The sequence below is a fragment of the Tyto alba genome, unplaced genomic scaffold (genome assembly GCF_018691265.1).
Source record: "Tyto alba isolate M040663 unplaced genomic scaffold, T.alba_DEE_v4.0 Super-Scaffold_39, whole genome shotgun sequence".
Lineage (NCBI taxonomy): Eukaryota > Metazoa > Chordata > Aves > Strigiformes > Tytonidae > Tyto > Tyto alba.
The window spans coordinates 11,321,332-11,344,558 of NW_024881314.1; the positions used below are offsets into that span (position 1 = coordinate 11,321,332).

The 23,227-nt window shown below is 53.9% G+C and overlaps 1 protein-coding gene across 1 annotated transcript; it reads right to left on the reverse strand.

Annotated features, from left to right (window-relative positions):
- Window positions 1-208: 208 nt before the first annotated feature.
- On the reverse strand, window positions 209-19,270 carry PMP22 (peripheral myelin protein 22). Its single transcript, XM_033000300.2, has 6 exons — window positions 19,226-19,270; window positions 18,665-18,771; window positions 17,617-17,718; window positions 16,352-16,442; window positions 5,460-5,600; window positions 209-1,539 (listed from the first exon to the last, which is right to left on the reverse strand). The coding sequence occupies exons 3-6, from the start codon at window positions 17,692-17,694 to the stop codon at window positions 1,373-1,375; spliced, it is 477 nt and encodes a 158-aa protein (XP_032856191.1). The 5' UTR covers window positions 17,695-17,718; window positions 18,665-18,771; window positions 19,226-19,270; the 3' UTR covers window positions 209-1,372.
- Between the last annotated feature and the right edge of the window lie 3,957 nt (window positions 19,271-23,227).

Sequence of the window (23,227 nt, forward strand, 5' to 3'; positions counted from 1 at the left end):
AAATGAAACAAAAACAAGAACAGCAACACTGTGTCTGGAGTCCTCAGAAGGCAGCCTGGGGTCTGCGCAGGTGCCAGTTCAATTCATGGCCAGACACATCACTGACGCACAGACAGAGGACAGACATCTCGCTCCGGCAGGAAAGACCGACAAGGCTCCACCCAGAGCTGTTTCTGTTCCTCTTGACCACAGGGGAAAAAAAGGAACCTCAGTTATAAATGCTTTATTAAAAATAATAGTAAGAGCAAGTCTAAGTACAAAAGCAGTTATAGCTCATTTATATTACACAGAATTATTTCTCATTTCTAGCTGTTTACCTCAAGATTGTTAACTGAATTTCCAGTGAATAAGGTTAAATGGCTAGCAATATAAGGAATGGTAAATAGATAGCACCATTTCATATATCTGGTATTTGATTTCATAGATATACTGGGTTTGCTTCTTTCTCATCGGCAGTTTAGCTCCACGGCAAGGATAAAGCACAATTCATGGTTGGGAGCATCAGTGCCCCGGCAGCTCGGCTCGGCTCGGCACGGCACGGCACGGCACAGCTCGGCACGGCTCGGCACACACCCCGGCCCCGCCGGCACGGGCACCAGGGGCACCCCCAGAGCCCGCGCGGGCGAAGGAGGAGCGCCCGCGCTGGGTCACAATTCAACCTAAGTGATTTAAAAGCCCAAATTCCCAGCGGGTGTGGTGGCAAGGCAATGGGATTTAGGCACGTAAGTCATTTAGGCACTTGGGGCAATCAAAGCCTTTGCTCCAAAATCCTTCAAACCTTTCGGAAGCGTCTCCCGTCAGATCTGGACGTGCACTTCAGTTACCAGGATCACAGCATGTGGCAGGAATGGGGATCAACCCTCCGGCTGGCGTAAACAGGCGTAACTCTGATTTACGCCAGCCTAAAACCAGTCAGAGTTGCAGTTTTCTGATGGTTCAATACGGGCTGGGATGGGGAAGGAGAGTTCAGGCCAAAGAGGATTTTGCATGAGAGAAAAATCGCTGCGCTCTTGTTACACTGTTAGGAGTAATAGTTCCTTAGGCACTTGCTTTAGGCTTTAAAACATAGCATATGGTCAACAAAAGCAAACAGTACTATGTACATATATGTAAAAAGTGTTATAAATAGGTTTTTTAAACCATAGATACTATATACATCTTCAATTAACAAGTAACCTTTTGAGTGTTTCCTTTTGGGGTCGGTTGGGTTTGGTTTTGGTTTTGGTGGGAGGGTTTATTCCTTTTTTTTTTTTTCTCTTTTTTTTTTTTTTGGTTAATTTTCTTTTCCGTTTTCTCGTCTATTTTTCCCCGCCTCCGTCTCCTCCGTGGACGTCATGAGTGCCCTTGTCACGCCACGCCACCTCCCGCGGCGTCACTCGCGCTTCCGTAGGATGACGTAGACGATGCCGCTGGCGAGGGCCAGGGGGAAGGCCAGCCACGCCAGGATATAGGCGAAGCCGTAGGAGGTGTTTTCTGAGGCTTGGTGCCAGTCCGTGTGCCTCACTGTGAAGATGGCCGCGCCGCTCATCACACAGAGCCCTGCCGGGGAAGCGCACACAGGGAGGGGTTAGCGATGCCACGCACGGCGCAGTTCCCTGCTGGAAACCCAAACTCAGGGAGGATAGTACCCAATGCCAGCATGGGAAACTGGTTTTATTATTGGCCCCTCGTGTCCTGTCTCTTGGAAAAGTGTTGTACGAATTGGGGGGGTTGGGGGGGATGTCATGGGCTCTGCCCTGGCTGCAGGGGCGTGGGGATATCTCTGCCAGGCTCAGCAAGCAAAGCAGGAGCCCTTGGAGCAGGCAAAGGCAGAGCATCACAGAGCTAAGCCATCCCTCCGGCAAGCGTCAGGCATCCCCAGCTCTAGGCTGCTGCTCCAGACCAGCCCCACTCCCTCATTTAAAGCCCAGACTGCAGCCTGAACCACCCAGCCAGAGCTGCTGCAAGACATCAGACACAAACATCGTTTCTTTTAAAGCATGAAAGTTACTTTACTGCTTGCCCAAGCAAGCGCAGCTGGGGGCCGAGGATGCTCTGGCCAGGCAGGTTTGTGCCCTGTGATCCCCCGTCCTCCTCCGGGGCTACACGAGGAGAAAAACTGCAAACCCCTCTCCCTGCGAGCCCCGCTGCGCCCGCGGCTGGTCCCGCTTCCCCGGCTCCTGGCGCCCACCCTCGCCAGCCACGGGTCAGTGCGGGTCCCCGAGGGCTGTCTGGCCAGGCCCAGCTCCGGTAGGCAGCGTTTAAGCTTTGTTGCAAAAAACAACCCATCTGCGTTGGGGACTGCCCCAAGCTAACACAAAGCCACCTCTATTTCTGCCCAAAAAACAAGCTCTTTCAGTCAGTCCCAGCAGTTCTATTATACAGTCATGGGGCTGTTGTCGGAGCTGAGTTCCAAATCCCCTGCACGGACCTCGGGACCACCTACATTTAACCACCATGATATTTGAGCTGTAATTCCACTTGACACTGCTCCTTTGTTCCAGGAAAGTGCAGAAGTGGGAATACGTTTCATTAACGCGCCGCTGGTGCACTTTCCATTCTCTAAGCACGAGAGCCAACTCCCACTGCCCCGGCCCATGCACAGAGAGCACAACAATTGTCTGCCGATGCTGGTGGGACAGAGAACAGGCGTGCGGCCACGCCGGTCACCTACAGACAGCAGAAAATACAGCGGCAATTGTCTGCATGAGGAATTTGGCAAAATGGAGGCGATGGTTTCTGCAGCATCTGCACTGATTTTGGCCCAGAGAAGATGCTCAAGATGCTCAACAGCTGCACTCGGCTGCTTGCACCGATGCAAGTGATAATGCATCACCACTTTAGAGCCTGATTTTAAGAATGCATTCTAGTCTTGCTTTGACAGGCCAGGAGGGCAAACGCTACCTAAAATCTGTTCCTGCAGGTTTGTGCACGCTGCCCCAGCCCTCCAGATGAATTAGGCTGGGTGCTGGTGCATGCTTGAGGTCAGCTCTCCAACGCAGGTTTTTGCAAAAAGCTGTGGGATATGTGGAAGGCAGAGCTGTTGAAGCTGAGCCTACCAGCTGGAGCCTACCTTGAGGCTGGAGAGCGTGATGGAAAAATTGGGTCAAACCCTGAGAGGCCCAAAACAAAGTCTCTCCCATGCTGGGATTACACAGCTATGAGAAGTTACCCGTGGATGTGGTGAACCCACCAAGGGTGGAGGGGAGCTGTCGAGGGCCTTTTGATGCCTTTGTGATGGGTGAAATCCTATCAGGGCAAATTCAGCTAGACTTCGGGGTGTGTTTCCAAGCAGTGTGGAGAAGGTGCTGGGGATGCATCCTGTCCTGCCACTGCACAACAGACCCAATTCACCTCATACATCACTTCTTGCCCTTTTCTCTGCTCCCCAGTTGCCCTGAGCCACAGCCAAAGTCACAGTGGAGACCAGCCCCTGCCCTCCTCCCTGGCTCTCGGGGCACCCAACTGCACCCAGCAGTCCTACCCTGGGCACCCACTGGTTCAGGTTCAGCATTGCTGTTGGTCAGGCTCCAAAACTGGAGACCCTCAGCTTTGCCAAGCTGCATCACCCCAGGAGGAGGTGCAGGGTGATGGAGGGCTTCCAGAAAAGCCTTTCCATCCCCTCCCAGGAGGAGGGAGGTCCTGTCCAGCTCTGCTGGAGCTGAGAACAAAGCGCTCAAGTGGGTAAGATCCCTCCCTGGCAGACCTGCTTGTGGTGCCAGGGCTTTGCAAGCCACAGATGAATACCTATAAAGCCTGAAGGCCACAGGAATTTCCTCTGTTGGCTTTAGACAGTGGTGGCCTTCCACAGCAAGCTGCAGAGACCACATCAGGTTCAGCTCCTTTAACCACAGCCGTCCATCCCTCCAAGTGGGATCTCCTGGCAGCACTGGCACAGCCATGTCTCATTTCCTACCAACAACCCTGAAATTTAGGGTCACAAAGAGCACAGCTGCCCTGAGCCCCCTCCTCCAGCCCTGGCTGGGGAGAACAGCAAGGATGACCACCAGTGCCCTCCTCTGCATGGTCCATCTGGACTCAGACCTCTGCCTACGGGTCCCCCAGGCTATGGGCAAGCCAGGTCACACTTTTCCTGTCCTTCACACTGGCTGGTGATGGATGTGACCTGTGCCTTAGGCCCAACAAAGAGACAGTAGGTCTGTGGCCTGCCCCTGCGTCCCCTTAGGACACCCAGCACAGCATGGACAGGAGGGATGCAATCCCATTTTCTCTTCCTCTGAGAATGAGGATTCACCAGCAATCACTCGGGAGAGAGAAACCTTCTGCTCCCAGATCTATTAGACAAGCTCTCGGGCAGATAACTGCATTATTAATGCCCATTTCCCCTCCTTGTCTCCATGGCTGTAATGGGTTTCTACACATCTGTCTTTCTAGAGACAGTGAACTGGTCTGAACTCATCACCTGCATTAGGGCCAAGCAGATACACTTATAATAGATTTCATGCCACACTTGCTAAAAAAGGTTAGCTCTAAATTTTTCCAGGGTTTGTGAAGGCCAGTCGCTTAGAGGATGCTCAGAAACTTTGTGTGAATTCAGTGGATGAGTTTTTTCCACTGATTTAGAGGCAGGACCTAGGGTGGCTTTTAGTTTAACATCTAAAGATCCAACAAATGATTAGTCTCCATCCCAGACAGCCTGTCATAATTTAGCCAGAACCTCATTGCACAATTTAATTTTTTTAGTCTGAGTGCTTTTAAATCCTCTCTACTGGTTCCATACGTGGAAATGTAAATGGAGTCAGTGGCTTTATAGCATCTATATTTGGAGAACTGCAATGTAGGACAAGAACTGTGGCTCATTTCCAGACCTGAGTTCTTTAAGAGTTAAAAATAGTAGCTGACAGTTCAAAGTCAGCTGGCTCACCCTGCACGCTCCAGCGGCTCTTTGCTGATGTGGAAAGCACCAGGCCCCCTTATGGCAAGTTTATAAATAACCATCCGATCCTCTTTTGCCAAAAGAGGATTGTCACTACTTTCCCCACCCCGCCAGCAGTTGCAGAAGCCTCGCCCAGCCCCGTGAAGGTGGGTCCCAGGGCCAGCGTGGCCACCCCAGACCCTCAGCACCCCACGCCGAGCTGAGCCGTGGGAGGAGGCGGCAGAGCCCCCCACCCCGCAGCCCCACGCCCTGCCTGCCCCAGTGCCCACGCAGCTCAGCCTCCCTGTCCCTCCCAAACCCCCCGCCCGGGGCAGCAACCCTCTGGCACCTTCCATGACCCAAGGGCATGAGAACTTGGATGCATAACGCCCTGCTGACAGACAGATCCCGTCCTGGGGCATGCGAGATCTCAACGGACCCAAATTATTCATCCCCTCTTCCCTTCACCCTGCCACACAGGAGCCAGCTCAGTGCCCTCCTGCTTCTGTACCCAAGAGCGTGCTCGCTCCCACCGTTACCCTCTCCTCTGCTTGAAAGCCCTTTGCCCACCAGTGACAGCCCCATCCATCAGCCCCCAACTTACCAGCAAGGATTTGGAAGATTCCAGTAATGTAAAACCGCCCGCCCTTGGTGAGCGTGAACAGTTGGCAAAAGAACAGGAAGAGGGACAGGACGCTGAAGATGATGGAGAGGATCATCATCGCTTGGACAGACTGCAGCCATTCTGGGGAAAGACAGACAAATGGAAAGCTCAGTGTGGGCACCACAGATAGCGAGCCCCCTCCAGAGCCCCGGCACCATCCCCCGTGCCACCATCCCACCCCTGGCTCCCATTAAGCTTCTTGACAGCTGGGGGATGCGGCCACATCCAGCGCAGCACCAGCTGCTGAGGTCCTCAGCATGGGCACGATGCTGCCTGGGATTTAGGATGATGTGTGCACGGACCAACGCGCTGGGGTAAAGGAATTGCAGGGCCACGCACTTTCTCAGGGAGCATTAATAGTAAAATATGAGCAGAGATCCTAGCCCCGAGCAGCAGCCTGCAGAAATCAAGGCAAAGCCTCTCCCCCAGCTTCACGTCAGGCCCTGGGAGTTCAGCTGTACTAGAAACAAAAAATCATGTGCAACAAGCTGTGAGACACCAAGGTGGCCAAGCTCAGAGGTAAAATAAATACACAGCAAGTAAAAACACCCTCTGCCTTTGTGGAATCAAACCTTTTGGAAAGAGCCTTCCCCAGCTGCCAATGCAGCTGCCTCCCAGAGCAGACCAGTTAAACCAGCCCCTGCATGAGTCACTGCCCAGCTATTTCCAGGCTTCGTGGGTGTGTAACTCCCTGCGTAAAAAAAAAAATAAAAAAAAATAAACAAGAAAAATGCCGCTCGGTCCCATGAGCTGCTGCAGTTTGACAGAAAGAGACTGCCTCACAGCACCGGGATGGGGCCATGCATACCTCTGCCTTTCCCTTTCCTCATAAAGTTTGAGATCAAAATGAGCATTCTCAGCCTTCCTTGAGGGGTCTTTAAGGACGCAACATACATTAATTTGCCACAAAAGCCAAGCAGGGCTTGGTACAGGTAAACTGAGGCACTAACCGCCCTGTGAAAGGCAGAATAATCATGTTTTGGGTTGGATCTTCAGACAGGGGAGAATTAGGCAGCACTGAAATCTCAGTCCTGGTCCCATGTTCCTGCCACATTTTTACTCCCACCAGCTTCGCTGCAAGATACAGCTTTCTGCAGCAAACAGCTGAAACCTAGCGAAACTTCCAAATAAAGCTTAGCAACCTTCAGTACTTGGTGCAGCAAATGAGGCCATTTGGGACTGCCCAGAGCCGCATCTGCTCCCAGAGATGCGACCACGCTTCCCCACCAAGTCCTCGCAAGCTTCACTCCAGGGGGTGAGAACGGAATTTGAATCTGAGAGTGAGGTACAGCCTTCAACTGGGATGGCAATGCTGATCCACCCCTGCGCCCTTCCAGCAAATCCAGGCCTGTGGGGAACATCCTGTGCAATTTAGTACCGTCTGGCGTGTTCGACTTTGGATCAGAAATTCTGCCTCTCGTCTTTGCACCTTGCCTCCAGACACTCATGCAATGGAGCAAGCTCGGGCTCTGCTCACCAAAGCAGACTGAAACCACTCAGAGCGGCCTCTGCTCCTTGCAGACAGCTTTTTCCTTCCCCTCCTCTTCACGCTTCCCGTGCCAAACTACTCCGCAGCGTTACCGGGCCCTGCTAAAGAGCTTCTGCTCTTCACTCGTTTCGGTGCCGCCGGGTTTACATCCATGTGCACCAGCTGCTGCCGTGCCTTAGGAAGGAGCAGCTATCACTGCTGTCACTTCCAGGAAATCCCAGTGTGGTTTTCGCACTGATGTGCACACAAAATGTCCCATGTGTTTCACCTATCTCAGCTAGCCAGACGGGGAAGGTCCCCGCCTCAACCACACCTCACCCTTCAGCTCCGATCACGCTCAACCCGAGGCAGCAGAGGGGATGAGGCAGCTCAAGCGCCGCTAAAAATCAAGTCATAAAGCATTGCTCAGATGGAGGCAGGGGGTATGGTTAGAGGATGTCCAGCTGCTGAATTGCAACCTCCTTCCACGCTTCGGCACAGACAGGGCTCCCACCCCAGGTCTGGGAAGTTGAGTTTTCAGCTCACCCCTTCCCAAGCCCTAAAGCCGTGCCCAGCGCCGTGCACCGGCTAAGCCAAAGCCTGCCCGGCCCCAAGCCCTGCAGTTTGGTCCAGGACCCAGGAAGCCAAGTCTTTTATGATTCCAAAGGCCATGGGATCCGGCCCGGAGAGGAACCCTTTCTGCTCGGAGGTGGATGCTCCAACTGCCGGTTATTTTAGGAGAAGGCTGTCTAGACGGAAAACTGAGCTTAGCTGCCCTTTTAATTGCATCCGCCTCCCCGTGACTCTTTTTTGGTTCTGAATGCAAATGATTTATACGGGCTTTTCAAAATCCCATTGTAATAGAGAGCCATGTCAGAGGAATATAAAGGCAGGCACTGAGAGAGAGGGGGAGAGCCCACCGTGACCGGAGGGGTTTCGGCAGCCGGCCGCGCTGCCCTGCCACAGCCAGAGCGCAGCAGTCACACGAGCTTGTGAGCGGGGAAATCAAGAGAAGATTCCACAGGCCAGAGCTCTGGGCCTGCTCACATCCAGCCCTTTGCTGACTTTTGTTGGCTTCCTTTGTAAAAACGAGGGGCAGGATCCCCAGGTCAGTACTCAGAAACCCACAAGCGCAAGCTGCTATACTCCCTTAATTCCAAGCCCAATTACCCACAGACTTCAGCTGTATTAAGATAGCTAATTGCCTTTCGTTCATGTGAAAACACTGTTATAACTGCAAATAGGATAGCTACCTCCTCGATGCCATGTGCTTTTAACTCCTTTGCTATTAGTGCTGTGTCCTACCTATAGGCTTTCAGAAATAAAGCAAGTTTCGCACAGGGAGGGCTGGGCCCGGTGAGTTGTACCATGGGGCTGTCAGCACTGTTTACTCCCAGACTGTTATTTGTGGTTTCCCTTGCGCAGCGAGTCGGTTATTCCATTTTTCTCCTGCATCTCTTCAGCTCTGTGTTTATGTCTTTGTTCTTCAGCAGGAGGAAGAAAAGGAAACAGAGTGGAAAGGACAGATAACACCCTGCATGCCACTTCCGGAGAGGACCCACTGGGAGCATTTTTAGAGCCCTTTCAGGCAGTCAGAAACAAAGTAAGTTTTTACAAAACAAATTTGAAAATTTCCCTAAGCTCTGCAAGCCTTGATGTGCTCATGCCACCACTAAAAGCTGCAGGGAAAAGACTTCACCCCTGGGATGCTGAAGACAACATTTCACTGCCCTGAAGTCTAATGTGAAAGAAAGAAATCCAGAGCAGAAATAGAAACTTAGAGCAGAAACTGAAACCTAGAGCAGAAATTGCAGCTGAACCCCCCCAGAAAGACAGCAGCTAACCCAACCCCTTCCAGCAAAGCCCCAGCCCTGCTTGCGGGGAGGTGTTATGCCTGGACAAGGGGTGCAGCTGAGAGGGGCTGACAGGGCAGGCAGAAACATGTCCTCGGCCATGAGCAGAGAGCCTTAAAGGACAGGCATTGGCTCCTCAGGGTTTAATTCACTGCTCTGTCACAGAAATCCTACCCTCTTTTGACCCAGACAAGGAGAAAAAAATAAAGTGCAAACTGAAAAGAAATGTATTTGAGCAAGCAGTTTAGACACTTGCTGTAAGACATTACTAAATCAGTGCTATGCATTAAAAACATCTGTGTGCTCTGACCTGCAGCTGATGGTAACATTTTGCACATATAGCTTTCCCTTTGCAATCTGAGTATGCACTGTACACTTGAAAAGCAACAACTTCTGGGGAAGAAAACATCCACTAAGGAGGTAACTGTAGCATATAATACACACAAAACTAGAGGGAGGGGAAATTCATGACCAGATCCACATGGTAAACCTGTTCTTTCAATGCTGCAAACTAAGTATCAGCAGGGTGAGGAACAGCACATCCATCTACTGGCACAAAGGTACCAGTCCAGGTCGGCCAGGAAAAGCCGTGTTTTCTGAGCAGAGTTTTTCCAAAGCAGACTGTCAGGCTTCAAGGTCTGATCAAGAACCTGAACCCAACATACATCCTTGCAGACAGGTCACATCACAAGCACTGGGGCTTGCAACAGTTTTAAACCTTGATATTCAAACACCCCTTAAGGGGATTGAAAAAGGGTGAAGGTGCAGAAATATTATCTCAGTTGCACCATTCTTCTGAGGCTGAGCTTCCGACCGCTGCCCCATTGCGACTCACTGTAGGAACCCAGAAAGGCAAAAACTCTCATCTAGCTGCAGTGCCATTCCTGAGCAGCACAGACCCCCTGCCACCACCCACGGCCCCATGGCTGGAAGAGAGCATCTCTTCTGTTGAGGAGAACAGCATCAGAGTTCATCAGCCACACCCAGCAGAGCCACTAAGCTCTCCTAGGGAAAAAAAGAGCTCCGTGACATTGCAACTTTCTTCTGCTTGCGTCCCAGACCTCCCACCAGCATGAAGTCAAACCTTCCCTGGTCGTGCTCTGGGCTGCTGGATGCTCCAGCTGGAAAAAGCAGGTTTTTCACCCAACAGTTGCTCCTCTCCTATCCTCCTACATCCACTCCCTGGAGAGGACCATAGGGTGCTGGATCGAGGTATTCCTGGAAATCCCATCAGAAAAGGAAGGTTTTAAAGAGCTCCCAATGTATTTGTAAGGGTCAGGGGATGAGCAGGTAGGAAACATCGGGTCTGCGGGGACGCAATGAATGAATACGGTGCTGCAATTCCTGCCCAAGACATCCTGGTCCTCTTCTGTAGCTCCCTTCAGAAGGGGATGAAACCCTCAAAGCCCTCTTTTCTTCTCTTGTCCTCTTTTCCTTGTGGCTGTCCTCCCTTTTGCCCTCTCTGCAAAGCTCCATCCAAGAAGTCCCTGAGGCCAGGAGGTCCGTAGCTCTCCAGAGCTGCCACATTCAGACGTCCCATCAGGTTGTCAAAGCTCACGTCCCACCAGTGCTGCCGAGGCAGCAGAAAGCTGCTGGCACCATGAAAAACATCTTCCAACAGCTCCACAACGCCTGAGCCAACTCCTCTCCAAGACCCTCGGTGTGGTGGCTCTGACCTCCTTTTGGCTTGAGTGTGAGAGCGAGCTGATGTGGTAGATACATCATTTTAGGCTCAGGTCCTCCAAAGGGCTTAGGTGCCAACTCCCACTGATTTCAAGTCCGGGCAGCAGGAGCAGGGATGGGGAGCAGTGGTACCCTGACCCCCAGGCACGTTGCAGAGGTACAATCAGCCTCTGGCCGCGGGGACGCCCAAGGGTCTCATCAAATCCAATCAAATGTTGGGTTAAGAGTTTTCCAGAGCTGCACTCTACAGTGAACTCCCCCACCCATTACTGTGGTTTTGCAGTCATAGTTTGCCCACAGGTTTGCCTTCTTCCTCCCATTTGCTCCTCCTATGGGCCAAAGCCCCCACCCAGCAGGCAAGGCTGACTGATCCCCCCTTACACAGAAATAGGGGAGCCAAAGAGCTCCGGAGCAGCCAGGAGCAGGGAAAACAGCACTGCTTCCCTACCTCTCCTTATCAGATGCTCTTTGTAAGAAGAACAAGCAACAACAAAAACCTGGTTTTAAACAGAGGAAATCCCTTTCACATCACAGGCAACATGGCTATGGCAGAAACTGATCTGGAATACAGAGTATTCCCCTGGGATACCCCACAGTTTATTTTAGACAACTAAGAGGCAAGCTACAGTCACTCACAAGCTGGCAGAGAGGGTTCAACCCTACCCTAATTAAGCCAATGTTATCTATCATTAATGGAAAAGAGGGTGCCCCAGACCCACAAACTGCTGAGGTTAAAAGCTGGCTCTTTGCTGCAAACTGCAAAGACCCTGAAGGACCAGAGATGTCCCCAGATCAGGATATCTGTACACATGGTCCGTAAGCTGAATGGGGCCAGCTGATGGCTAGAACCTCAAGTACAAAGGCTATGCGATACCACACAAACAAACTATACATTATTTACTGCATGCCTTCACTAGAACAAATTCAGCATCCTTAAGTATGGGTAATTTCTTGCTAATTTGCCGCTGCCCAGCAGAAATAAAGCAAAAAACTGCGACAGTGCTGTGCCCGCAGACTCAGCAAGACGCGCTGCGTAAGGGCAGAAGGTAACTTTAGCATTCAATAAAAAGCTGACACCATCTTTAAATCTTTGAACTTGTAATTTGCAGAGGTGACTGGACTATCACCTCCATCTCACTCTCCTGCATTAGGAAGTGTCCCCTCCCCAGTGACAAATTCTCCAGGTCTTGATCCAGTTGGTGCAGTTTCAGTTCTTCCAGTGGGCCGCAGGGGAATTTGCCCCCATCTCTTTTTCTTCAGATATTTTTTACTAACTATCAATAATGGAATTAGAGAAATAATCTTCCTGGGTGCAAGGGTTCAATGCAGCCTTGCAACATTGTTTTCAGCCACAAAAAGGATTACAGCAAGTTAACTGGCACCTCCATCTCTCCATACCTTTTCTATGTCATGCAAGTCCAACATTTCTGGAAGCAAGAGTTTGAAAGAATAAGGGCAGCAAAGCCACTCTGGGGGGGCTGACAGAGCACAAGCAATGGGTTCAGATGTTTCAGTTATGCATTTTAAAGTGCAGAAGAAGCAGCACAGTTCCTCCTGGGAGCAGCTGATGGGTCAGGGCACAGATGCCCCTGCCTCATGCCAGGAATGAAGATTCTTCCTGCCTCCTCCAGTACAGAGAAAAGGCATTTTAAGCACCAGCAGTGCTGCTTAGGGTCCTGTCTGCCCGAGCAAAGGGAATGTGGAAGAGGGGAGGTCAGTGTGCAGAAGATCAGGGCAGTCCCCCGGTGCGAGGTCCATCCCTGACCCCCAGAGTGGTCCAGGGCAGATTTCTGCTCTGGGCAACCCACCTGGGCTTTGCTCATGGCCATCACATCAGCAAATCATCAGCATCAAACAGCTCACGGCACTTAGTAATCATGCGGATTGGCAGCCTGCACATTTCCCAAGGTCTGGGGTTTTCTTTTCCCTTTAAAAAAGCCAAAAACCACCAGCCTGCCTGTGAACAAGACAGTCATGCAAAAGCCACAGAACAGCGACAGGAGAAAAGGTAAGAAGGCAACTGGAAAAAAGTCTCCTGACGTGACAGAAGGGCATAGGGATCTCCACAGAGGTCCCCACTGCTTCCCCGCATTCAGCATTCCCACCAAAATCAGAGGAAGAGCAGTAGAAAGCAGCAGAAAAAAAAACTTCTTTCCTGCATTAAAAATTCATTTGTGGAGAGAAAAGGCCATTTTTGGAGGAAAAAGATATTGCTGTCTGGAAATTTGGGATGGAATCGACTTAAAAGCACTGGAGCGGCGCAGGTCCAGCCGTGTGCCCCGTGTGTCTGCAGCGGGATCGCACAGCTGGGGGGCTGGCGCGCAGCCGTGCCGACGCACAATTCTGGGATTCAGAGCTGAATTCTTGAGATAAGTCTTTTCCAGGAATGTCTGACAGCGCAAACGAAGCAAAGATTGCAACATTTTTTCCATAGTTCTCGGCCTCTTGAAAAAAAAAAAAAAAGTCATTATCTAACAAGCAAACGCAGAAAGCAAAGCGACAAGCGGGCAGTTGTAAAAGGCAAAGAAGTGGGCATCTGCCCCCGAGCCGGCGTTTCCTCCTCCCTCCCTGTGCTTGCTCCCACCAGGGCTGCCCAGCCCTCACATACCCCGGGGTTCAAGCCGTGCCAAGAGGAATTTGGGAGGTGGGAGCTCAGCCTCCACCGAGGCCAGCTCCAGCCTGTGCCCAAGGTCTGCTAATGTCCCGGGGAGCCACGGACCGACAGTCCTCCTGAAGTCAGCCCTTGGGTTGTTTTGCTGCTTATTCCATCCCCGTAGGATACTCTATAAGGTTAGGAGCACGGTCCCAAACCTGCCCCAGTGTTAAGCACAAGCAAATCTTGCTGGCGTCTGGTTCAGCTGCTCGCTGGGCACCCACGTAACGGTCATCTAAACAAAAGGGTCCCTGTGTGGCAGCACAGCATGCGAGAGGAGGCTCATCCGTCCTCACTGTGCTGAGACCAAGGGGAGCATCTCAGCACAAACAACCCACTGTTCTGGTGCTACAGCAGAACCCCCCAAAGCCCCCATCCACACTGAAAACACGAGACCCGGCCTTACCTAATTCCACAGACTCCAAGTAACGAGTATCACTCCTTTGCAAAAGGAGAGGAAGACATAGACTGCACTACAGCGGCCACTGTGATGGCCAGAAGAATAACTGCCTCTACCTAAAGACCATGTTCTGCCAAAATTCCTGAACGAGGATTTCTTCCTCTTAGCCCAGAGCAGACCTTGGCACTCTGCGATTAACCGTTAAGCACCGTCCTTGGCACATGCACAGAGAAACAAATTCTTAAGGCTTTCCACAACCCAGCATATCACGTACAGCCCATGTTTTGAAACAGATTTAAATGAGAACAGTTTGTGGTATTTGGTATAGGATATTTCATATTTTTGAAAGTAAGCATATTGCTAGCAAAGAGAGTTTGAGGAGCGCAACAAGGACCAGGCAGGGGGTGAGTGTGAGCTTCAGAGTTGGTCACAGCATCCTTTCCCTCTGTCCCCACTATCACTCTGAATCGTGGCCGACCACAACGGTGGGAGCACAGGGCTCAGAGATGGGCAGCAGGAGGGAGTGTGCAGGGGCCCACTGGAAAGGATGCTGCGTGGTATTTTAATTCTGTTTTTACAAACAGATTTTAAAAGCCTCGTGAAAGCCTAGGAAGTATCTTTTGATTCTGTGTTCCTACAGCACCGGTGAGCTCTGAATCCTGCATCCAGGGTCCCACCAGATGAAGACTGGTCCTCAGCAGCATGGCTCCCACATTCCTGACGCGGGGTGGATGGGGCAGAAGCTTTTGTCTGAGCAAAATCCCCTTTTCCCAATGCCAGAGCAGAGCCTTCATAGAAATAATAGCTCTTTAAGACTTCAGCACAACACACCTCTACTCAAAGGGCAGCCCCCTGGGGCACCTTATCAACCAAACTCAGCCGCTCAACTGCATTTTTAACAGGGCCATCTTGACCATAGTCCCTTTAATGATAAAAAAATCAGTGCTGGAAAGGATCCAGAGGGAAGCCCCTCTGTGAACAGGGCAATATAGAGTTGCAACACCTAGCAGGACAGTCAGATGTGGAGGAAACCATCCCAACCGCAATTCGGCCAAGCCCCTCTCAACACTGCCAACTCCCCGACACGCAGCATCCTGCAAACACCTAGAAAAAGCAGTGCAGGTTTGAAAGAGCAGATTTGAGGAGGCTTTACAGCCCTCAGCTCTGGGACTCCGGGGGAGCAAACGCTGCCTTTTATTACAAAGTGCAAGGTCAGCAGTTTTGGAGCACGCACGAATGGCCGTGAAGCAGCCTGCCTACGCTGCAGATAGCCGGCACCAGCCAACTGCTGATGAAGGACATGGCTCCAGAAGGCTCCTCGGCCGGGACAGGCTCCAGCCGCTTCCCGGCCAGCCCGGACACCACCAGGCGTCAGCAGAGCCCCGCGGCCGGTGCTCAGCTCCCACCCAAACCAGAGCTTGGGCCCACGCAGGGCAACACGCCGCCGCTTGCAGCCGGGGGGGGGAAGAGAAGAGTTTTGCTCCCAGCAGGCTGGGGATTAGGGTGACCTGAATCTCCCAAAACCTCGGACAGCCTCGCGTGGCCACAGCACCCTCTGAAAGCTTTTAGCGCTGCAACCGTCCCTGCCTTGCCAAGACCACGTGGCATCCGTTTGCTCCTACGCCAGGACCGTGTTTCCGGCGTAGTGTGACATCGGCATGATTCACAACTGGTTTCACTGGAGGTTACGCTGGGAGAGGCTGTTTCCAGGGAAAAGCAAAAACCCGAGCTAACTGAAAACAAATACTGGACATAGCACCGCTGGCATGAGTCCTGCCTTCCGGGGAAGCTGAGGCACAGGCTTGCCTGCTTCCCAGAGCACCTATTTCATACTGGTGCCAGTAGTTGCCCTGGAAACTCTGCGTCACAGCATCTTAGCAAGCACCCCTCCTCCCCTGCTGACCTCACCAAACAGCTCGCTGGGTGATGTCACCCCGCATGACATCAGCTCTCACCCGGCTTAGCCCAGAGGTGGCTGCTCAGCCACCCCAGATGTGCAGATGCCACAGGGGCCGTTTCAGCAGCGGGACCAAGAAGGGCCCGAGCACTCAGCGCATCCCACACGCGGTGCTCGGCTGCAAACCACAGGGCGAGGAGTGTGCCCAGAAACCCAGCCTGGCCCAGCAGCACAAAGCAGGGCAGCTCTCTAGCTAGGGGACAGGGTGCCCTCAGGGCTCCACGTGCATCTTTAAAACACTCTCGCAACCGGAGCAAGAGGGAGCCATGCTGAAAATGGCCTCCCCACTCCCAGCACTGCAACAGCCGCCCAGCAAACCCCGCTCCAAGGGCTGCCCTGCGTTTGTACAACTCAAATGTAATCGAAATGGGCTAATAACAGGAGACCACCAAAAAGCACGCGAGCCAGTCACCGCCGCTGTGGCTGAATGTGCTGAACACCCTGCCGTGGTGCCACTGGGAGCTGCCCCACAGCTCAAGGGCAGAGAAATGGGTGTTGAGTCTGGTAGCGATGCTGAACCCCATCACGACCTCAGGGATCACCAAAGCGGGAGGGAAGAAATCCCCCCACTGCTGGACCAGCCTGACTCCCCCCACCAGGACACCGGGAATGTGGTGGAGCCCTGTTCCTCCATCTGGGGACAGAGCAGGGGAGGCAAGGGGAAGGGGTGGGAGGGAACAACTTCAGCAGGGTGCAGAGAAAAGCGCGAGGGAATCACAAATAACTCACAAAAGGCAAATCCCCCTTGATTTCCTGAGTCCAGGGAGGAGAATAAAAGCGAGGGGCGGCGGCAGCCCTGATTGCCAGGGAGCACTCACCGTTCGTGGATGATGTCAGGCAATGGAAGATGCTACCCGAGGTGCAGTTCTGCCAGAGGTCCGCCGTGTGCCCGCCGTTCACCAGCCATTGCTGCAAAGAGATTCAGCCCCGTGAGCAGGGCCCTGGCCGGAGGCAGCCGGCAGCCCCACACTCCCCCCCCCGAGGTTTCGGCGCCGAGCCGCCCCGGCGCTTACCGGCACGCGTGTGCTTTTCTTTCGAAAGGGCTTTGGAAAGTAAATACTGATATTTGCTTTTAACTGCTTTCACCTCAACGGCAGAAAAACAGAAGCTCTTTATTCGCTTTAAACGCGGACCGAGTCCCACAGGGGACACGCACTTCCCTCCCCTCTGCCGTCCTCGCCTGGTGCTTGGCCGGGCTGTTTGAATGCTTCCACGTGATTTTTAATGACTCGGAAGATTTTTGTAACGTCTTCTACTACTATTACCACCCCCCAAAAAAAAAAAAAAAAAAGAAAAAATACAGGAATGAAGAACCTAGTGAAGCATGCCTGGAACTCACCGGCTCCATAGAACTGCTGCCTGAAAACCAAGTCAAACCTCTTCCTAAGTAGATGACGTGTTCACTGGGCTCTAGGCTGAGAACTGTGCTGGGAACCCTCTGTGCAGCATCCAGCCCTCAACCTTCCCACTGCTTGCAAAGCTTAAGCTTTGAAAATTGCCTGGCCAGGTCAAGAGGCAGAGGCTGTCCCTAATTCACAGCGTCAAAGGAGCAGAGCTGGAGAGCAAAACTGCTGGTGCTGGGCACCCAGTGCCCAAACCAGGCCCGTTTCAAGGGGTTTTGCTCAGACTGGCTGTACTGGTCCTGTGGGCTGAAGCCCATTAGCAGGTGGAGCTCCTTTATGAAAGGGGAGTGCAGTGTCACCCCCAGGGAGAGTGTTTTGGGTGCTCTGAGGCTGCTCCCTGATGTCAGCCAGCCTGGGGATGATGAGGAGATGTGTTTCTGCAGTGCTTTCCTCTGCCCGAGCACCAGCTGCGGCACACAACCAACCGACCCACCAGTTACACCTGACAGCACAAATACAGAAAGACCTTTCCTTGCAAAATCCTCCAAACCCCCACTGTTAGTAAGACCAGAAAAACGGTAAGTAAAGGTTTCCTGCAAAGAGCTAGGCTGGAAAAAAAAAAAAAAAACCAAAAAAACTAAAAATAACACTTTCTGGTCTTGCCATGCCATGCCATGCCAGCCTGCCGGCCGCTCCCTGCCTGGCCGGTACCCTGGTGCCAGAGGAAGGTCCGTACTTACACTAACGATGGTGGAGACGAAGAGGAGCACCAGCACGGTGACGTGGAGCACGATGATCCCCAGCAGCAAAAGCAGCATCTTGGCGGTGGTGGGGGGGCAGAACTGGAGGGGGAGAGGGATGCTGCTGAGTGTGAGTGCGTGAGGCCCGGCCCCGAAGGTGGCAGGAGCCCACCCGGCTCTGGGGGATGCTCGGGCAGCTCCCGGCCTTCTAGCCCACGGGCCCCGTCGATGGATGGAGGGGGTGTCTGAGCCCTCTGCCTGCACCCACTCCCGGGTACCCCCGGGGGGCCTCCAAGCCCTTCCCCCTAGCCTGTGCCCCCCCAAGCCCTCTCACCGAGGGGGCTCCCCCGGCCCCACTCCCCTGGGTACTCCTCGGGGGGGCTTTACCGAGGGGGGCTCCCCCGAGGGGGCTCCCCCAGCACCTCTCCTCTGAGGCGAGGCTCCGATCTCTCTCCAAAAGCAGAAGGTGTTCCTCGGCACCCCCGGGGGAGGGGTCTGTCTCGGCGCATCTTACCCAAGGGGCTACCCCGGCCCCTCTCCGCCGGGAGGGGGGCGGTTCCCCTGCCCGCCTACCCATGGGACCACCGGGGATGATTTGCCGGTCCCTCTCCCCAGGGGAGACTTTTCCCGGCCCATCTCCCCTGGCGACCCCCGGGGAGGGGGTGGGGGCGTCTAACTCGTCTCATCTCACCCAACGGGGCTACCTCGTCCCCTCTTCTTCGGGGGCATCTCCCCTCGGCACCCCCAGCAGAGGATCTCTCGGACCCTTTCCCCCTGGGGGAGTTGAGGGGGGGCTTTCCCCAGCCCATCTCCCCTCGGGACTCTTGGAGAAGGAGGGGTGGCTTGCCCTGACCCCCTCTCCCTAGAGAAACCCCGAAGCGGGAAGGGGGGGGGGGGGGGTGTCCCCAATCCCTCTCCCCTGCGGATCCCTGAGGGTCTCCCCTTTCCCCCAAGGGGTGGCCGTGCCCCTCCCCGGAGGGAGCTCTCAGCAGCGGCCCCCCCCCCCGGCCCCCTGCCCAGCCCGGCGGCCGGCCCGGGCCGTACTCACGTCGCGGCGGAGCCGAGGGGCGCTGGGCGGCGGGAGCGGAGCGGAGCGGAGCGGGCGGCGGCGCTGACAAGTTTCCCCTTTAACCGGGGCCACCGCCCCGCTTGCGTCTGCGGGACAGGGAGGGCTCTGCCGCGGCGCCCGGCCGCTCCTCCTATAAATGCGGCAGCGCCCCGGCCCCGGCCCGCCTCCCCCTGAGCCCCCGGCCGAGAGTCGCTCACTGCCCCATCCCCTTCCCCATCCCCTTCCCCATCCCCTTCCCCTTCCCCTTCCCCATCCCCTTCCCCATCCCCATCCCCTTCCCCATCCCCATCCCCTTCCCCATCCCCTTCCCCTTCCCCATCCCCTTCCCCATCCCCTTCCCCATCCCCTTCCCCATCCCCTTCCCCATCCCCTTCCCCATCCCCTTCCCCATCCCCATCCCCTTCCCCATCCCCATCCCCTTCCCCATCCCCTTCCCCATCCCCATCCTCATCCTCTTTCCCTTCCCCATCCCCATCCCCTGCACACACGCACAGCCACTCCCGCTGGGCAACGGGGAGATTTCGGGAAGGGGACACACACCCCGCGGCCAGGGCTGCCCCCCTCCTTGCTTCCCCACGATGGACCCCTCCAACGAGGACTCCCCGGCGTGGGGAGCCCCCGCGGAGGGGGGGATGTGGGGGGCGGTGTAACTCTGCCCAGCTCCGCTTTCCGGCGCGGCCCCGCGTGGGCGTGGGTGGGTGCCTGCGTGTCTCAGAGCGGGTGACACAGCGGAGTGCGAGGCTGTAGGAAGCCGGGCGGTGCCGTGGGCAGGATCCGGCCCGTGTCCCGCGGCTGCAGGGCTGGCAGCTGCATATTTTCCTAAGCAGATAAGTAACTCCGGGGGGTGCTGGAGGGATGATGGGGGCGCTGGCAGGGAGCCCTCCTCTTCCAGGGCTGCACGGAGAGGGGGACATCGTCAGCAGGCAGGTTACACGGAGAGGACAGAGAGCTCTGCTGCATCGGGTGGCTCCACTCGCCCCGGCGGAGGCAGTTTGGGGGCTCTGTGGGGCAGGATTTGGGGAAGGAGCGCCTGGCTGTGCTGAACCCGAGGTGGATGTCACCCCTGATTTACACAGCGGGGCTGCGTCCAGGAAAGTGACACCTTTGCAATTTACCCCTGCGATGGCAATGTGATTCTGGCTCTTGGGCTGGAGTATTTTAGCACTTGGAAGCCAAATCCTGTGGAACTGAGCAACTTTACACTAAACGGAGGGTGAGATTTTGCAAAGTGCTGGAGGACTTAAGTCCTCGGAGAGGAAGGGGTGGCTGCACTTGGCTACAGCAGCCTTCACCCATTCCTCAAGCACAGCTAATCCGCTGAAATAAACCTCACGCCCCGCTCCCCAACAGTCCCTGCAGGAGACCTGTGCGCTCCTGGGAGCCCTGAGCACCAGCACCGACCTCCCCATCACCTCTCCCCTCTTCACGCACCAGCTCCAAACTAGTCCTGCTTTGTTGCAGAGACGAGGGAATTCGGCATCCAGCCACTGAAACTGTAAATCTTGGGAGAAAAAAGGGAGAGGAGCGTGCTTGGCTCCTTCCTCCTGGCAAGCACAGGCGTGTTCCCTGCAGCACGGGCTCTGGCTCCTCCACGCTCATGTAAGTGGTCCCGTCACACGCATTAGGCAGCAAGTGGGAGTTGAGAGCACTCGGTGGGGGTGGGGGGGAGATGGGCCAGCGGCTGGAACAAGGCCCCCCCCAGCCTCACACCGTGCTCGAGCCCCTGTTTCAGTACATGCCTGCACGCCCCGCCGCGATGCTGCCGAGCCAAACTCCGCTCCAGCAGCCCCGGCTCTGCCTTGTGCAGGTTTGCTCAGCCTGGTTTCAAAGGACACAGCGCCCTCCCCTCTGAAAAACACCCACCCGTGTCTCCGCTGCTGCCACCCCCCCCCCGGCGCCCTGTGACGCTGCTGCCTGCCATAGCAGGAGCCAGTGCCACCCGTGACTGTGAAACCCCAGAGGACTAAAACATCTGGGCTGCCCTCAGTACATTCCTCGCTAACGAGGCTATTTCGGGCTGTCTTGCCTCTGTGGGTTGAGCTCCTGCGCTGCTTTCAGAGCAGAAGGAGCTACCACGCTCGGGACTGAGCAACCAGAGAGCGGGAAGGGTCTCGTCCCCAAGGACTGCGATCTGACCTGCCGTCAGAGACGGGCTTCTGATTCGGGTTTGTAGGTCTGAGATCTCGGCTGCTGTGTCGCTGGATAAATTATCTGTCCCGTCCCCAAAAACCAGAGCGGTAACATGCCCAGTGGTGAAAGGCAGCCAGGAGGTGTGTGGGGGGGTCACATATTGCACCCAAGCTCCTCCATGAATGTGGGAGAGATCCAGTTCTGAAAACGGTGCCAGAAGCAGCTTTTTAAGCATGGGAGAAATCTCTAAAACTCAAATCAGGGGAAAGAGTAGCCTATGAGTAATGAAGCCTATTTTGGCGGAGAGTTGCAGATTAGAAACGGTGGAGGAAGCCCGGAGAACAGAGCACATCACTCCCATGCTTCTCCAACACTTCTCTTCTTGGAAAGGTGCATCGGTCAAACGGAGCAGGGCTTTGGAAAACCATCTGCTGAGCACGTGCTATCACGGCAGCTCCGGTGCCAGGCCCAGGCTGCTCCCCGGAGCACGGGGAGTTCCCGTGAAGGCGCTGGAGCCAAAGCTGGAGGTGCCGGATGGCGACTGTCCGGGCCAGAAGGAGAGGAGGTGAAAAAGTGAGAATGTTCACAGCAGAGCCCTGGAGGTTTTGCAGGAGAGATGGCATCACCCCCCGACCCGGCACAGGCCAGGGAGCTGCACAGTGCTCCCCACCAAGGGGCTCGGAAGCTGCCCGGCTGCCCCAGCTCAGTCGCCATCCAGCGTCGCTAGCAGTGGTCATCACCGCCTAAATAAAACCAGGCGCCACAATAAATTTGAAAAATGTTTTGTGTACAAACAAGATTCACCACAGCCTGTGCTGGGAATACTGTAAGATTGACGGGTTGTATAAACACTGGGTAAAAAAATGTGGATTTCTCACTTTGAATCTATTCCATGGGATCACTTAAAACTCTTACAATGCTTCAGCTTGGATTTCTAGCATAAAGTAATAAGAATTCAGGAGGGAAAGTGAGGTTTATATCATTTTAAGGGGCTCAGATGCTAATTTGATCAGGCAGTGATGGTCTTTGGGGACTTTGCTGAAAAGGGTCTAAGCCTTATTTGATTGTGTCTGCAGCATCACCTGAACCAGCACATCATGATCTCTGCTGCCATCAGTCCAGCATACACATACACCATCCCCCTGCCCAGGCCAGGTGAACGAAACCACTCTTAAAACAAGCATTTTCAAACTACACAAAAAAAGACAAGATTTTCTCTGTATCACTTCCTGAGGATGAACTTGTTTAACCCCAAGATTTTGCTCTGTCATCACAATTTTAGGGACTCGCTTCCTGTTCCCTACCCTTGTATGAGCCACAGAGGATTTGAAGCGCAAAGGGGAAGGGGCAGAAATCTGCACTGCCATCAGAGAGCCCACAGCTCACGGCGGGGCTCGGAACAGAGCAACAGGAAAAAAAATCCTGGCTTCAAACAACTGTGCAACTAGGGAAAGAAGGAGAGCAAAAGATGGTTTGACCTGGATTTTATGGAGAACCCATAGTGGTCCCCCAAACAATGCACATGAGAATATATATATAAATACACATACACAGAGAGAAATAACTGTCTAAATAAGTATTTCCAGCTGAAGGGCTGGGGGAAGGCTCTCCACCTTGAGAGCACGTCCCCAGCTGGAAGCAGGAGTGGGGCTCAGGGGCTGCCAGGACCTTGCCCCTTCCCCAGCCCCTGGAGGGATGTGCACCGAGCGCGGGGGGGTCTCAGCCAGGCCCCTGGAAGGGGAGCTGCTGCGGGTTACTGAGCCACAGGGCTGTGAGGGGAACGGGCCTTTTCTCTGGTGTAAAATGCTGTTTGGCTCAAAATGCACTGAGAGAGAGAGTGGGTTTTACCTTTTCTGATAAAACTGGTGGAATGGCTGTCTGAAAAGCAGAAAAAAAAAAAAAAAAACCAACCACAAAACCAAACCAAACAAACAAACAAACAGAAAAAAAAAAAAAAAAAAAAAAAACAAACACAAAACAAAAGGGGATATACTTAAATTCAGAAAACTTCTAAAACAAGAGGTCTAATGCATCTTGGAGACATTCACTTACTTTTCCTGACATGAGTTTTCCACCAAACCAAAAAGAATTTATAAAATATTTTAGTCCTGTCCGCATTCATGCCCCAAAACCAACTTCAGCCAACTTTTTATTTTCAACTCCAAGCCAATTGTCATCACTGATAGAATCAGGCTGAAATCACTGGAGAAAATCCCACAGGCTTCAATGAAACCAAAATTTACTCACTGACTCCAAAACCAAAAAAAGCCAACCAAATTCCCCAGCTGGGACACAACTCTGTGTCGGAACATATTCAGATCCTTTCAGAAATTGTGATTTGTGCTCATCTCCTGCATGCAGACAGTGTATAAAAGGAGCCGACCCGCTGTGAGCTCCTGTGTTGAACCTACA